The following is a 15,528-nucleotide window of genomic DNA, read 5'->3' on the forward strand; positions in this document are numbered from 1 at the left end:
TTCCATCCCCTCGGTCTGAAGGGAGCGTGGTGCTGCTGAAAGATGCCGGCTCCCACAGCCTGACCCTCGTGGGCCCAGGAAATGGATGGAAAGGGGTGAAAAGGACATTATTACTACTGGTTGCACGCGGGGAGGGTCTAGGCAGCAGCAGCCTAACCTCTCCTCTTTCCCATCCGTATCACCTTTCCAAGGAACTTGCCATCAGAAGCAGTGAGCTAACACTTCCAAAGGAACCGTAAGCAGCTGTAACCAGAATGGAGCACGACATTCCCTTTTACAGCATCACACGAACCCACTGATTCTAACAAGCAGCTGAGAAACACCTCACTGGGCAAAGAAAAGGTCAACTTTTCTAACGCATGCAAGTTGCCTGGGCAATGCCTGCGGATTAAAAACCTCTGCGAAGTACACGCAGACCACTACCCTCCGTGCACGTAGTTCAAGCCCACACAACCTTTATGGCACAGTCCTTCTGTTCACTATATAAATCGCTGCTATATTTTGAGATTTCTTCGTTTGAAGTACTCATAATATAAATAGGGATACATCGTGTAATCCCAAACCGATTTATTCTAACCTCAGACAATTTCCAGAAACATGTTGTGTGTTAATACAGACCATCTCTCTACTCTGCAGGCCAACAAAAGCAATTGGCTCAGATTAAATTCTCTGCCTTGGACCGGAGTTCATCCCTCCAGAGAAACAGTGGAGAAGGACCTGAAGATGTCAGCCTCCTGCCTCCTGCCCATGTGGTTCTGATAAAGAAAGAGGTAATTTCAGGACGTCCAATGACTCTTTTTGTTCTGTTTCACTTTCAATAGAAATGTCTGCTCTTTCCCCCCTCCCTTCTGTATTAAAATCCTCAGTAACTTGCTATATTTGAACTACAAAGATGCAAGTGATGGGGCAGATGTAGCGTTCGTGAAGGAAGCGATCCCAGGGTGCGAGTGGACACCGGGAGTCTGCTGTCATCAACCGCCCTTGATTCTCCGGGCGATGCCAAAGATGAGATTTAAGAATCCCCTGCTGGACTGTGCACAGAGCCAAGTTCTGCTTACACTGTAAAAGGTGCCAACACCCTCCAAGAAAAACGCTTTTAAAGGCAAAATATCTCTCCCAGTCCTACAAAACACAAGTGCTAATCTTAACAGCTCTTCATCTGGAGCCGCAATACGCTCCATAAGGAATTGCTTTTAAAGGTGCCCAAGTAATTTCTGAAAACTTTTGCTGATTTTTGCCTGCATTGTGCCATGCTTTACCCTCTGCAATCCTAAACACAGAGGTGCCAACAAGTACCACGGGTGCAAAGCCCTCAAAAGAAAGTAGCAAAAGATTTTACCTGTTTTCCAATGCTTTGACATCGTCAGGAAGAAAATAGGCTTCGACTTCCCATTGCAAGCTTGGAGTAAAAGTTCAGCCGGAGGGTGGACAAGGCCCGCTGGCCCCGAGCCGCCCCGGGAGCTGAGCCCCCCGCGCTCCCCAGGTTAACAGCCCCCAGGCTCCGCAGGGGAACACTGGAGCGCCCGGCTCCGGGCAGATCCACTGAGTCTTTGTGGGTTTTGTGGGGATCGGAAAACATTTAAAGAATTAGACCCGTGGTTTTACAGACCTTAAGTAGAAACGTCAGGGGAATAGTCCTTTTCTGCCTCCCAAGTGCTTTCTGCCCTGCGTTGCTGGGGCTGCCAGCAGCCCCCTGCAGCCCCTCTCCGTGCTGGACCCAGCGCCGCGCTGCAGCCTCCCCCCAGCCCAGCGCCAGCAGCCGCCACGGGCAGAGCCGTCCTGGAGCAGAGGGGAATGGATGGGAGACTCTCGCCGTCTCCAGTTGTCTTTATTCCTATCCGATCCCATTTTTTTAGCGGCTTTTTTTTTTTTTTTTTCTGTTTTATCAGGAAAAAATCTTACTTGTCCAGCAAAGTTAGAGGATACCTCCAACTTGAAGAGAACCACATCTTTTATCAGCGTACCAAATCCCTCGGAGCCATGCAGGGAAAAAAAAAGATAATCTTGGCTGCAGTCCATCAGTGCCTGGAACTTCACAGGAGTGAAGAAACGTGGCTCAGGGCTTCCTGAGCAAAACCCACCGCCTCTTGCTCCCTGCAGCCCCAGAAAGCAGCTGCCAGGCACCGCACCGTCCCCAATCCATGTCCTTGCAAGGGAGGCTCCCTGCCCAGACACACACACCTCTGCCCGGCACAGCATCATGCTGCAGCTCTGGCTTTGCCGTACACCACAACCCATCTCTTCGTAGGTACCAACGCAACAGCTATAGAGCAGTTCGTTAGCGGGGAGAAGCTCAGCTGTCTAATTGTACCCACAGAGAGAGGCTATCGCATCCCCTTTCTGCATAGCCCTCACCCAGCCTCCAACGCACCAGTGAGCTCCTCCGCTCCGGAGGGGACACCGGGGGCTCCTCCACTCCTGGGGACATGGAGAGATCCTCTGCTCCGAGGGAGACAGCGAGAGCTTCTCTGGTCCAGGGAGACATGAGGAGCTCCTCCCCTCCGGGGGGACATGAGGAGCTCCTCCACTGGGGGGGATATGGAGAGCTCCTACATTTGTGGGGGGACACAGGGAGCTCCTCCACTCTGGGGGGACAGGAGAAGCTCCTCCGCTCCAGAGGGGGACACCCTGCTGTGGGTCCCCAACATGCCCATGGCTGTGGTAGGCGCCTGCGCTCTTTTCCACCACCCAGTTGTGTTGCTCGCCCTGCCTGTTACAGCTGGTATTTAGAACCAGGAAATCCCGTCCCCATCCCGGCGGTGCTGGGAAAGCGCTCCTGGCACCCGACGATGGCAGCGAGGCCGCCTGCCTGCGCCCCGCGGTCGCTGCTGGTGACTCGTGTCAGGAATGCTGGCTTAATAAAAACCGTCTGATTTCCAAGATCAAGTCAGAGCAAAGCCTCTGACTTCGCACTGTAAATATTTACGTAGACTGAGCACTAAAGGAAAGAACCACTTGCACGTACTTGTGGAGACACCACAGAAAGCGAGCACACGCTCAAGGGCCCGGGATTACTGCGATGTGACCCGCAGAAAGCCACACAGATGGACCGCACGCTGCTGCCGGGCTCCTGGGCTCGTGTCCGAGCATCGGCAAAGGCCAAGAACAGGAGAGCACATCCCGCTGCAATGACCAAACCCAGCTGAGAACATCCCCTTGGTGGCCTCCACGTTGTCACCAGCCGCGGTGCTTCCCTTGCCTGGGCTCTGCTCGGGGTGCGCTCCTTCCAGGGGCACAAATAGCCTGTACTTACACTAATCAGAGCTGTGTGAACTCCAGCCCCGCGGTGCTGGGCTCCTCCAGGGGGAAGAGCTGCTGGGCTCCGGCACCGAGAACCACCTACGGAATCCATAGGGGCAGAAAGGGGCAGTCGGGGCATGTGGGCACCCGTGGCATGAGGCGACCGTACATCTGCGGGTACATAAACACCGTGGGCAGCCATAAGCACCAGCAGAGGTGTAACCTCCAAGTCTGTGCTCTGTTCTGCCCTTTAACAAGAAAAATAAGTTCACTTCCACCCCTCTACGCAACCGGCTTAATAGGTTAGCGCAGAGCTATTACGAAGGCGTGTTATATATAGAGAGACATTTATGTCACAAAAGTGTAAAGAACAAAAGCCACCCGTCCTGAAGCGAGAAAGCCAGATTGTTAGGTCTGCTCTGTTGTTATTTTAGAAGCAGTTTTTGGACAATTATGCAGCGGGAGTTTCCACCCGCCCTGCCTGCTCTGCATCCGCTGCCCCGCGCGCTCCGGGGACAGCGGGGACACGGGCACAGCTGGACTCGCGCAGCTCCTGCCCGCTCCGCTCCCCACGGCGTCCCCAAACCGCCCCGGCTCCCCGCCTCGGGAGCAGGTCAGGTTTCACGAGCAGAGACCCCTTAATTTTGGCAGATGGATTCCAACGCTGTGCGCAGCCCGGCAAATACTTGCTCAGACGTTTAATGCAAAGCAGGTTTGCAGGGCTCGGCACGCGGAGTGGGGAAGCCCTGCCTGCCCCGCTCCGCACATGGCAGCCCCACGAGCAGGTGAGCCTGAAGAGCAAAAGCAGAGGATGGAACCTGCTTTTAAGCCAGAGATTCCTCCCTATAGTTATGCCTTTGGTACTTTCTTTGGAAATTGTTTCACCTTCTGGGGCTGACCCTGCTGAGAACACCAGAGCTCCCCGATGGCTGGCTCATGCTCTATTCTATGAGGCGGAGGCGGCAGAATCACCACAAAAAAGAGAACTACATATTATAAAGACACCCATTAGATGACAGACCGCACGCACGCTTCCGTGCAAACAGTAGCGATGCGTAGCCATGCACGCCAGTTCTCGTGCTCAGTGCTAGAGCGGCGGGCTGGGAATGGTGGCTTTGTTTCTTTATTTGCGATCCTTTTGCTTCTGGATTTTCCCAGCGAAATACAGGGCACTCGGTGAACCCGCACCCCAAGCGCAGGTCTCGCTGCTCTCGTTAGAGTATCGTCAGCTGCAGACGGACGCGCAGCCTGTGCTGCTCTGGGCATGGCGGGTACCATGGCCTTAGATGGCTCTTTCTTCTGCTCACATCGCCACTCCCAGCTGGCACACGCAGCCTCGCACCGGCATTTTTAGCAAACTTTGGAACGTGACTATACTCAGAGAAAAACCAGCAAATGGCCTTTGTAATACCATCGGCCGGGAATTCTTTCCACTTGTATGAAAATATCCCTCAAAAAATGGAAAAATGTGTCAAATAAAGCCGTGAGGGAGAAGGGGTTTAATAAAAACAAGAGCAGCAGCAGATGCTGGAAGGCAGGCTCCAAGCTCCACCCTGGGGTTTCTGAGCCTCTAGTTTGGGGCAGGCAAACAACAGTATTTCAACAAACTGGCCCAGAAATCAGCTGCAAGCCAGAGCTGGCATCGGAACGGCAGCGTCTGGACACGCGCCATCCAAGCGGACGCACGACCAGCATCCCAGGGAAGAGGGTTTGAGATTGTTATGGCCACAGCTCCACACACAGCCAGGCTTATTTTCCCTTGTTTGTCACACCTGGTGCCTCCCACGCGGAGTAGGGAAATTAGCTGAGGTTAAAAATGACTGACTTGAACCTTTTCATAATCTAGTTGAGGTATTTGTTCTGAAAATGGTGTATCTGATACACCCTGCATCAAAAGCAGAAGCACCAAAGCACTGGACGACGCTGCTCCTGAACCAGCATAAACAGGAGCTGCAAAGAAGTCAAAATTGTCCTTGTCCACACTGAAGAACAGCAAATGTCGTGAACCCAGCAACAGAGGTGTGTTAGGGAAGACCACCAAGATCCTGAGAAACAAAGGACCACGCAATCCACCACCGACACCTCAAATTCCCTGCACGTGCCGGATGGGGCGGGGAAGCCAAGGGAAGCATCTTCTGTACAACGCCACGCGTTTGCAGGCAGGAAAAGGGCTACGAAGAATTAGAGATTCTCATGAAATTCAAACCCATGACTTACCAATGCAGGTCCTGCCGTCTGTGTGCAGGCGAAAGCCTGGCTTGCACTCGCAATAATAAGATCCCAGGGTGTTCACACATCTGTGCTGGCAGCCCCCGTTGTGGACCTGGCACTCATCGACATCTGCGAGAGCAAAGGCAAAGGGGGAAAAAGGTTCAGAGAGGTGGGCACGATGGTACCTGGGGCCAGGAGTATTTATCCTCTGCTGACTGACTCCAGATTGGAGGAGCGAATGCAGAAGGAACAAGATTGCCATTTTGTTATGTTTAATCAGGCAAGCTGTGTAAGAAATTTCAAGGACAGGCATGCGATCGGGGGGGGGGAAGCATCTTATTTGTCAATCAGCATAAACCATCCTTCATCTCGTTCACCTCACAATGGTCACTTTTGCCATTTGCTCAAAGATTGGCGAAAATTTTACACGTTATGCATTGAAAGGAGGCGGGGTTAGTCCATTTGGTCCTTATACGAATGGCGGGAGCAACCACCAGCCATTTCAGGCCGGGGCGACCGGCAGCAGCAGGTTCCTGCCCCGCTGGGTCAACCTCCTCCTCTTCAGCGGAGAAGCTGCTTCCCCTGAGCTCAGCCCCCTGCCAAAGGTGAGGGGCTTTACCGTCACATTTCTCACCTCAGTGCTTTGCAAAGCATTTAAGACATTTCACGCCATTTACGCCATTTCACGCCATTTACGCCCCAAACTGCCTTGACCTGCTGCTGAAATGCAGCAAAATGTGGGGTATCGGGTGGTAAACTGCGCTCAGAATTGCTGCGCATCGCTGGAGACGAGACAGAAAACACGATGATACCCAAGAGAAAGTTATTACAATGGATCAATTGGATGATTAGCAAGGATTTGGTCATAATTATACGATACTTAAGAACATGGTGAAGTCCAGCTTGACCCCAAAATACAAACGGGGAGCCTCTGACCGCGGGTGCCCAGCGCTCTCCCCCAGCTCCACGAGCAGGCAGCCGCTCCTCCAAGAAGAAACCCACTTGGCCAACAGCACTCTGCATCTCCATTTCTGCTGGTAAAACCACAGCCCCTCGGACAAACGGCAGTCTCTGAGCCAGAAAAATCTTCTGCCAAGTGCTGAGCAATCTTTCCAGAGCTGAAATGGGAACTCGCCCATGAGTTCTTGGTAAAAAAAATCCCGTTACATTTTACTATCAAAGCTTCAAAACCAGGGAGGTAGACGGCAATGTGTTACTGAAAGGGAGACTCATTCCCGTTTCACAGACCTTAAATTGCCTTTCAGTGCTGGGAATAACTTCCAGAACTGAGAAGAAATGTAAAAAGGTCGGGAGCGCCCAGCTACATGGTGCTAACTAAGATGCGTATCAGAAGCTTGTCAAAGGCAATTTGAAGCTTCTGAGACATAAGACTCCTTCATATGGCTATAATTAGAAAATATAGAGATGTTTGTGGATATAGCAGCAGAGTTCCTTAAGTCCTGCCATTTGTGTGTGTGTGTGTGTGTACACGTACGCACGTAGACTACCTGGCAGACTGGAAAGGATCAGACAAAGATCCTTTGGCATGATCCAAAGGTCAGATGGAGGAGCCCCACTAAGAGCAGAACAGCCACCCAGCAATTCCTTTTCCCCTGGAGAGAAAACACCAGTAGCTTTGTGTCTCTTAGGGCTTCTGAGCGCTTTTTGCCCTTTGTGAAGACGCCTTCAGCACGCACAGCTCTCCCCCGCCGGCACGGCGGAGCAGCAGGATGGTACGGAGCCAAGCCGAGCAACGAACCAGTGCCTGTTTCATCAACGACTGTTACTAATGAGATAAAGAAACATTTCCCCAATGAATCACGGCAGGGTGTTGCCCCTGCCCGTGTCTTTGCACGCCGGCGGCGCAAATACCTGCTGAGGCCTCCCCCTTGCTCTGCCAGCTCGCCCGAACCCCGCTGCGGTGGCAAAGTGCATCGAAAACCACAGGAAAAGGGAGAAATGCCACCTTGCCTGAAGCCAGTGTTAAAATCTTACATTAATTCCATTCATTTTACGTTAATCAGATTAATTGCCAACGCAATCGGCTAGCAGCAAGCAAAGGGACTGGGTCAGGGAAGAAGTGGGAAGCGAAGTGGGAGAGGTGATGCTGCTGAGCTACACAGTAGTAACAAAAAAATGCTCGTTTTCTCTGCATACTTTTCTTTAGAAGGTTTCTCACTGCTTAAAAAGTTAAACCCAAAGGATCGGGGCACAGGAAAATGGCCCTCTGGCCCTTTCTGCCCCAGCGATGGCCAGGGAACCCACGGCCTCGACTTCTGTCCTGCGCAGTGGCCGTACAAGGCTCCTGCTTCAGAGCTCCCCATCGTACCCACCGTCTGCATTAACCCCGCAGAAAGTGACGGCTTCTGTAATGCCAGGCCTTTGCTCATTCGGAAGGACTGCGGATTCCTTCTCTGAGCATTTCAGAAGGTTTTGGTATTTTCTTCCTGTTTTTTCCATAAGACTTAATTTTTAAAGAAAGGAAAATGAACAGATTTTTGAGGTGAAACATAAGCTTTAAGTGATGCTCTCCAAAGAGTAACCCAAATCCAAACCAGCTTTTCAGGGCAGGGGGAAAAAATGCTGTGGCATGAATCTGAGATGCCTGTCAAAGCAACCTAGCCCAAATTAAATCATTTTCATCTGCGAAGGCTTGACACAATTTGGATGCTACGGAGCCCTGGAGCCCCAGCTGCGCTCGCTGCTCGTGGGGCAGGGCAGCGAGCCCCAGCCCTTGAACTCGGGCGACGACCCAAGCTCCATCGCCCACTGGAAGGGGGATGACTCCAGGGAAGGACACTGGTCTCCCCGCAGCTACCTGGGGCCAGAAGAAAGGCACCGTCCCTAACTTGTGCGGTAGAAGCCTGGGCACAGCAATTTTTCCCCTTTTTTTAACATCTCTATGGGCAGAATTAGCTATTCATACACAGAATTGGCTCGGTTCAGCCAAAGGTCTACCAGTCTTAAACGCGGAGTGAAATCTGGCCGATACACCGAGCCTGTGAGCATGGGCCCAGCACGCAATAAATTGCTCAGTTTGTGCAAAAGTGTAAGCACATAGAAATGCTTTTCAGTGAGACTCGGATCTATTGTGTCTCTAGGAAGTGCTGGAGAACAAGAAAAATAGAACAAAACTAAAGAAAAGACTGTTTGATGAAGGAATAGAGATAAACAGTTATCATGAATTATGATGATTATTCCCAGAAATTACAAAAGCTTGCCTTGAGTAAAACTGCTCTGTAATTTTCTGGCAGACCAATTTTTCTATTGGAAAATGCTGCTGAAAAAAAAAAAAAAAATCACTTCTTTTGCCTAAAAGCAACACTGCAATTTCTATTCTGCAGGAAATATTAAACTTCCATTTTGACGAGGACCAGCATTTTCTATTTTGAATTTGGTGAAGAATAGGAAAACTGGGGTTTGGGAATATTCTATATAAAGCAATAAAGTTCTTTGGTCTGGATTTAAATGACTATTCCACTGCTTCCCTTCAACTCTAATCTGAAACCGTAGAGAATTTACCATCCAAAAAAGTTAGTGATGTGTTGAATAAACTTCTTGCTTTCACCCCATTACTCATACTCAGTAATTATACATCTCCTCTCTAAATATCTCTTCTTCCCCCTTTGTGCTTTTCACCCTCTAAATCTCTGTAATTAGAGAGGGCTGTCCCCACCCCGGAGCCCCCCCTGCCTCGTCCCACCTCGGCCCGGGAAAGCGGCCAGTCCTTCCTCGCGCCCCGGCTGCAGAAACCCCCTCGCCTCCACCGTCCACGGGACCCGCTGCCTCCCGTTTTCCCTCCCGGAGCCTCGCTTATCTCCTTCTGCAGCAACAGAGAGACTTTTGGACATGTGCTACTCGATGGCGTGACTGAAATGAAACGTCCCATCCTTCGCGCCCCTGACGGGAGGGCACCAGCAGCATCCAGGACCGGGCTGGATGGGGCTTGGAGCAACCTGGGCTGGTGGGAGGTGTCCGTGCCCAGGGCAGGGGGTGGCACTGGGTGGGCTTTAAGGTCCCTTCCAACCCCAACCATTCTATGATTCTGTGATCCCCCAAGAAATCTTAGGGTTGTGTCTCTGGAAACAACACACCTGTGCAATTTGCCCAAACAAGTTCAAACTCTGGTTTGAGCACACAGAGAGAAGAGGCACCAGCTGGGCAGATGCTCTACGGAGAGCTTGTATTTTTTCTGGTGGGGAGCAGTTCCCTCCCAGGGCCAGGACCAAGCGTCGCGGCAAAGGGCCACCTTGCCCTCGCTGCTCGCCTTGGCAGTACAAAGACCCCAAAATCTACGTGACGCTCTGCGAGACGCGGTTTGTGGCACGCCAAGGTTATTTTCCTATTGGAGAGCTGACAAAATCTGGATTAAATTAATATGCCAAAGAAAGAAAATGAGAAGCATACAGGCTTCTAATGCATGCTGCAGGATGGTAGCTGACACCGAGCAGCCCAGAGCCACACCAGGACGGACCACGCCGAGCCCACGGGCACGGATCGGGCAGCGGATACCGGCCAAAGCCCACCAAGACAGACACAAAACCCAAACCCAGCGAGAGCCTGGGAGTGGGAGCCGGGTTATTGGATAGAGGAACTCCTCTGCTGCGTAAGGAAACCGGAGTTCACGTCCTCACCTGCAGGGAAGCAGCTGATGCTCTCATCAGCCTCTTCCCCAAACAGAAACAATCCATCGGACCTCAGATACCGGCTACATGGACCAACGGGGCAATGCTGCAATCGAATGCAGGGAAGGTGAACACAAGACCAAGAAAAAGAGGAGGGTGCAAGGAGAGGACTTTGGTTAAGTGCACTCCCTGACCACGCACAGGTCCTTCGAGAAGAAATACTGATTTATCTCCAACAAAAGCTCCATGTCAGAGGAAAGAAAGTGGCAACAGCAGCTCTGCAAGTTACTAAATATTTGGTGGAGAGGCAGTTTATCTCCTCTGAAAGGCTGAGGAGGAGGAGATGGATCCCAGCTGGGAGCAGAGGCAGCAGATACGCCGCTGAGGTTCACTCTATCTGGCTAAAGAGCAGTGCCAGGCTTTAATCCCAGCGGCAATTAGCCTGGATTACAGAGCAGGCCTGCAGGGAAAAGGTTAATTAAAATCCATCAAGATGAGCATGTGTGGGATTTAGGGACTTTATCTTTCCGGTACCAGTTTGTTAAAGCCAATTCAGCAATTTTAAAGAAGTAAAGAGACTGGAAGGACATGAACCAACGCATGGGTGCCCAGAGCCGAATGCTCCTGGGTGGAGGAGCACAGGGTGACCGCAACGGCCCCACGCCACCGACACGGCTTAGAAAATCAGGGTGCAGAAGGGTGCCATGGTGTGTTAGAAGGGAAAAGTTATTCCACGCTCCCCTCCTAGACCGTGCAGACAGGACTCAGCAACGGCAAGGTCCAGCAGTGCAAGGGAGAGGAGGTGCAAGGTCCAGTGCAAGGTCCACCAGGGCAAGGGAGCCGTGGGAGAGGACGATGCCTTATCCCCCCCTCTCTGCGAATTCAGACGCCCTCCCTTCCTCCAGGACGAGGGCGAGGAAGAAGAGTACCTGCCTCGGGCTGGTCTCGGCTTGGAATCCCAGTGACTCAGATTCAGAGGAAAGAAGAAAGGTCCTTTTGGGTGGTCAAAATGCCTCCACACCCTCAGTTTTCATCTTGTTGTGAAACAGGCATTTGGGAAAGCCTTGAAGGCTCCTAAAATGCTCCACAGAGTTACTCGGGCTGGCATTCCTTCCGCTGCAGCCTCTCCCAGGCAGATGGAGATGCCCGCAGCTTTCCCACGCTACCTGCGCCATCCTCAGCAGCAGCAGTTTCCAAAGGCACTGCAGGAACAAGGGCACCGGTTTTACAATAATCTGATGCAGTGAAAATGTACCAGGGAGCTATTTTGCCTCAGTCACTTGCTTTGTCCTCAGCTCACCTTTTTTTTGCCTTCAAGCGCAGCAGCCGGGAGGGTCTCGTTGGTGCTCACGTTTCTGTCTCTGGCTGGTGCTGGTGTGAGGCATTACTCAGAGCGGAGCAGAGGTGCACGCAACAACAAGCAGGCAGCCTGCTCCTGACGTGCTGCTGCGCTCACCCTCTCAAACCTTCTTTCGGAGCTTTGTTTTACCCGGCTTCTCCCTGCAGGATGTCGTTTTGGATAGCAGACGTCCCTGTGCAGAGGCACGTCGGTGGGGTCCCCGCGCCGGGCTCTGGAGCCAGCCCCACAGAGGCAAACGCAGACACGGACCTGGCAACGGCACCGACCGACGGCAACGCAGGTCACTGCAGAAGGAGCTCACAGGCTACTGGAAACCATACAGTCAAACAAAAGCCACCAGCTACGCTCTATGCTGTTTTCTGACATACTTTAGAGGATCACAGAGAGAATATCGAGGTACCAGGTCGACTTCCCCGTGGGGATTTAATGCAAGTCCCCAGCAGAGCTCAGTGCTCTCTCCTGTAAAGGTTCACTGTACAAGGACATAATCCATAGCACTGCAATTAGCCACCCTGCGCTAACACGCGCATCCAGCAGAGCACTGTTTGTACACAGAACGCATTTTAAGGCACTCAAGACCTCGGTGAAATGTACACCGCTATTACCCAAAACACCTCTCCACCCAGACGATAAGCCTGCTGGGGAAAGGCATGTCCTGCGGCTGGCTGTGCTCGCTTCGCTCTTGCAGAGGGAAGAAACTCGTCTGTGTAGAAGCGTGCGCTGCCTGGGCTGGCAAACGGGACGCGCTCCAAGTAAAAATCATACGGTCAAGAGAACGTCTGCTACCTGTCAAAGAGAAGCTCAAGGAGCAAAGGTAAAATCACCAACCAAACGCATGGTAATACCAAATTTCGGATGAGCAGCGTGTCTGTGATTGTCTCCTCTGCCCTGCCAGCTGCAGAGGTGACGCCAGGTTCCCGCCATCCAGCTCCCACTGTCCCACACGCCGTGGGGCGTCTGCCTGCACGCGGGGGGCTGCGGAGCAGGGACACGTCTCCAGGGAACCCCCCCAACACCTCCTCTCAGGTCACGTCTCCTGAGCACCTACTTGCACTGAAAAATTCCCTGAAAATTTATCTCGTTTCTTGTATCGACACCCACAGAGAAGGTCCAGACAGCGCCTGTGGCAGGGCAGGGACACGCCAGCAGCTCCGAGCGCTCCTGGAAGAGTGGAGGCCAAAACCCCAGCGCCCCGCCAGTGCCTGTCAGCAACGTGCGCAGAAAAGGCTGGTCCTGCTGGAGCAGAGAACCGAGGTGTTGACCCGCGTCGCCTTCACCCCTCCGTCTGCCTGGTCTGTCAAAGGTACCGTGCAGAGGATGGGTATTTCGTGCAGTAACATGCCAAAAATTCACTTGTTCTCAGGGGTGGAAAGAGAGAAGGATATTTTTTCTTGGGGTTTTTTTTGCCTTTTTTTTTTTGTTGTTGTTGTTGTTCTCAGCTGGGTGGGCCTGAAGGCCCTGGTGAGTTGGATTGGGTTTGGTTTGTTTTGCAATCGGCACCTACTTTATAAACTATGTAAGAATATTAGACATAACTTAGAAAGACACATCTGGCTTAAGTGACAGACTTTGGCTTGCAAAGGTCCAGAAATGAGGATGAAAAGAAGACGAAAAAACCCAGGCTCCTGGGAAAGGGGCCACAGAGATGACACCCTTTCCAGTAGATACGGTGCCCTCTTCCCCCAGGCGCAGAGGAAGGCTAGCCAAAGGGCTGGGGGAAGGCGCTTTGCTTTTCCAGTTGAAGCTTTAAACTACATTCTTCCTGAACGGGAGCAAAACACCTCGGCCTTGCAGACTGAAAGGTACCTCACACCAAAGTCAGGGCAGACCCCGAGCGGGCACGGAGCCGCCCGTCTGCGGAGCCGAGAGAGGCAGGATGAGGGTCGGGACCAGGTGCACCAGGCGGTAGGGAAGGGAAGGGAAGGCGGGAGGTTCACATTCCAGACACAGAGCTGGATCTCAGGAGCTTGTCTTGGAGAAGTCACACGAGACAATGTGGTTGAATGGAGACAGCAAATGCAATCCGAGTTCGAGACAAACATCTCATCTCTAAATAACAAAACAGCAACTCACCCCCACTGCCCCATTTCTGGCACATCTCACAAATCCACTGATATCACTTTTATAATCGACTGCTTGGGGCATTTATTTATTAGGATTATCTCATGATGAGATAATGCATTCCTTGATGGCTACATTACTCACAGGCATCCAAAGTCTTTAGTGAACTTTGCATATTCTCCATTATTTCCTAAATCTTCAGGCAACCTCAAGCTTTACCTGCTGCTCAGTCAGCTGAGCACCCCAACTGGTGTGTGTGTACTTACACCTCCCTCAGCGTCCCCATCCAGCATCACACATAAGCCAGTGCACATAAACGTTCAACAAAAGCTATTGGAAAATGGCAAAAAGGTATTTATTGCCTCCTTGCAGTGCTTGATACAGTGCAGCATAAAGTGCAAGTTTCATTTCAAAAAAAAAATAAAAAAAAATAGAAAAGTACAGCTATCAACCACAGGGAAGAACTGTGTATTTTGCACCTTACTGCCTGCGAAATGGAAATACAGAAGTTGATCGTTTACCTTCTGGTATGCTGCAATATCCATCCACTATTAGCAGACACCGTCCATTAATGCTCTGACTGTCTGAGGGGATGCCGACGTGCTGGGGTACCCTCACCACGTGTGCGACGGGAGAACAGAGCGACTCCAGCCCCTCCACCTCCATGGGGAGCTCAGGCTGGCCAAGCCCTATCCGCACCGCAACGGGCTGGAGACGCCTCTGTTGGGAATTTGCTCCCAGCGGACACTGGTGAGTGCGAACGCTCGGGTGCAGAGAGGTGAGCTGTGAGACTCCTCTGGCTGCATCTCCCACACGCTCCCCAGCTCCCGGCTCCGGCCGCTGCTGCCAGAGCATTCCCCTTAGGCGTGAAACTCCACTGAGCACTACTGAGCTCTGTCCTTTGCGAGACTCCACTATACAGCACTCACACAACCAGACGCGCTCAGATAGTCTCTCAGAGAGAATGGCAGATTTTTTTCATGATGAAACAGTATCATATTTCATTTATTGCCCTGGACCGGGGTGAGATTCTTTGGAACTGAGGAAAAAAACCTAATCAACATGCCCTAAAAAAATGCATACATTTGGTTTTTAAAGAATATTGCACAGTGGCTCTCTTTAACTGAGCCACACCGCTGCACAGCAGCTGATGGAAAGAAACAAGAGTTTTCTTTCCCCCTCTGCCACCGGTGACTTTTCAGAACGACAAATCTGCCGGAGGCAGCCTGTGCCTATAGTCACGCGAAGGGACGACACAAACACAGGCGGACGTACAGCCAGGTCACCAGTTCGTGACTTTAGTGGCTGCCAGCCCGGGACTCCCACCCGGCAGCAGCAGACCCCTCCCGAGGCAGAGCCCTGCAGAGACCCCCAGCCCGGCCACCAACCGGCCACCAACCGGCCACCTACCCGGCCTCCGCTCGCCGTGCCCAGCGCCGTACCCCGCACGCCCCAGGTAACAGGGGTAGCAGCTTCTCCAGAGGTAGTGGTAGTGACTGCCAGCGGTACCGGGGATGCCACCCAAAAAGCCGAAGCAGCACAGCAGCATCCAGAGCCGCCCCCGCTCCCGTCCCATGATGGAAAGCTCACGGGCATCCAGACGGGGAAAAAACACACGGAAACGACCCCACAAAACGCAGACGAGAAACGGAGACGAAACGCTGCCGAGCTGCAGGAGCCGGGGGGGGGAAAAAAACCACCGAGCGCAAACAAGCCCAAAAGCGAAGGGAGCGCGGCGGCGGTGCGCGGGGCGGCGCGGAGGAGCGGCTCCGGCGCGGACGGGCGGTCCCGCTCCGCGCCGCCCCCGCCCGCAGGTACCGCCAACCCCGGCGGCACCCCTGTCCCCTCACCATCACCCCTGTCCCCCCCCCGGCATCACCCCTGTGCCCTCCGCGGCACCCCTGTCCCCCCGGCATCACCCCGGCCCCTCCACATCACCCCTATCCCCCCTGCGGCACCCCTGTCCCCTCGGCATCACCCCTGTCCCCCCCACATCACCCCTATCCCCCCCCAGCATCACCCCTGTCCCCT

General features: G+C 52.8%; 1 protein-coding gene across 2 annotated transcripts in view; it reads right to left on the reverse strand.

Annotated features, from left to right (window-relative positions):
- Nucleotides 1-15,528, reverse strand: part of MEGF6 (multiple EGF like domains 6) — a 109,798-nt gene that overhangs the window by 35,937 nt on the left and 58,333 nt on the right. The window contains exons 1-2 of one of the 2 annotated variants that reach the window (XM_074560417.1): nt 14,908-15,205; nt 5,458-5,580 (exon numbers count right to left, since the gene is read on the reverse strand). In XM_074560417.1, coding sequence (XP_074416518.1) covers nt 5,458-5,580; nt 14,908-15,073 — 289 coding nt within the window. In that variant the 5' untranslated portion in view covers nt 15,074-15,205. Of the gene's footprint in view, nt 1-5,457; nt 5,581-14,907; nt 15,206-15,528 lie in introns of those variants that run through there. The other variant, XM_074560416.1, reaches the window with a different exon arrangement.

This window comes from Larus michahellis, chromosome 16 (assembly GCF_964199755.1).
Source record: "Larus michahellis chromosome 16, bLarMic1.1, whole genome shotgun sequence".
Classification (NCBI taxonomy): Eukaryota; Metazoa; Chordata; class Aves; order Charadriiformes; family Laridae; genus Larus; species Larus michahellis.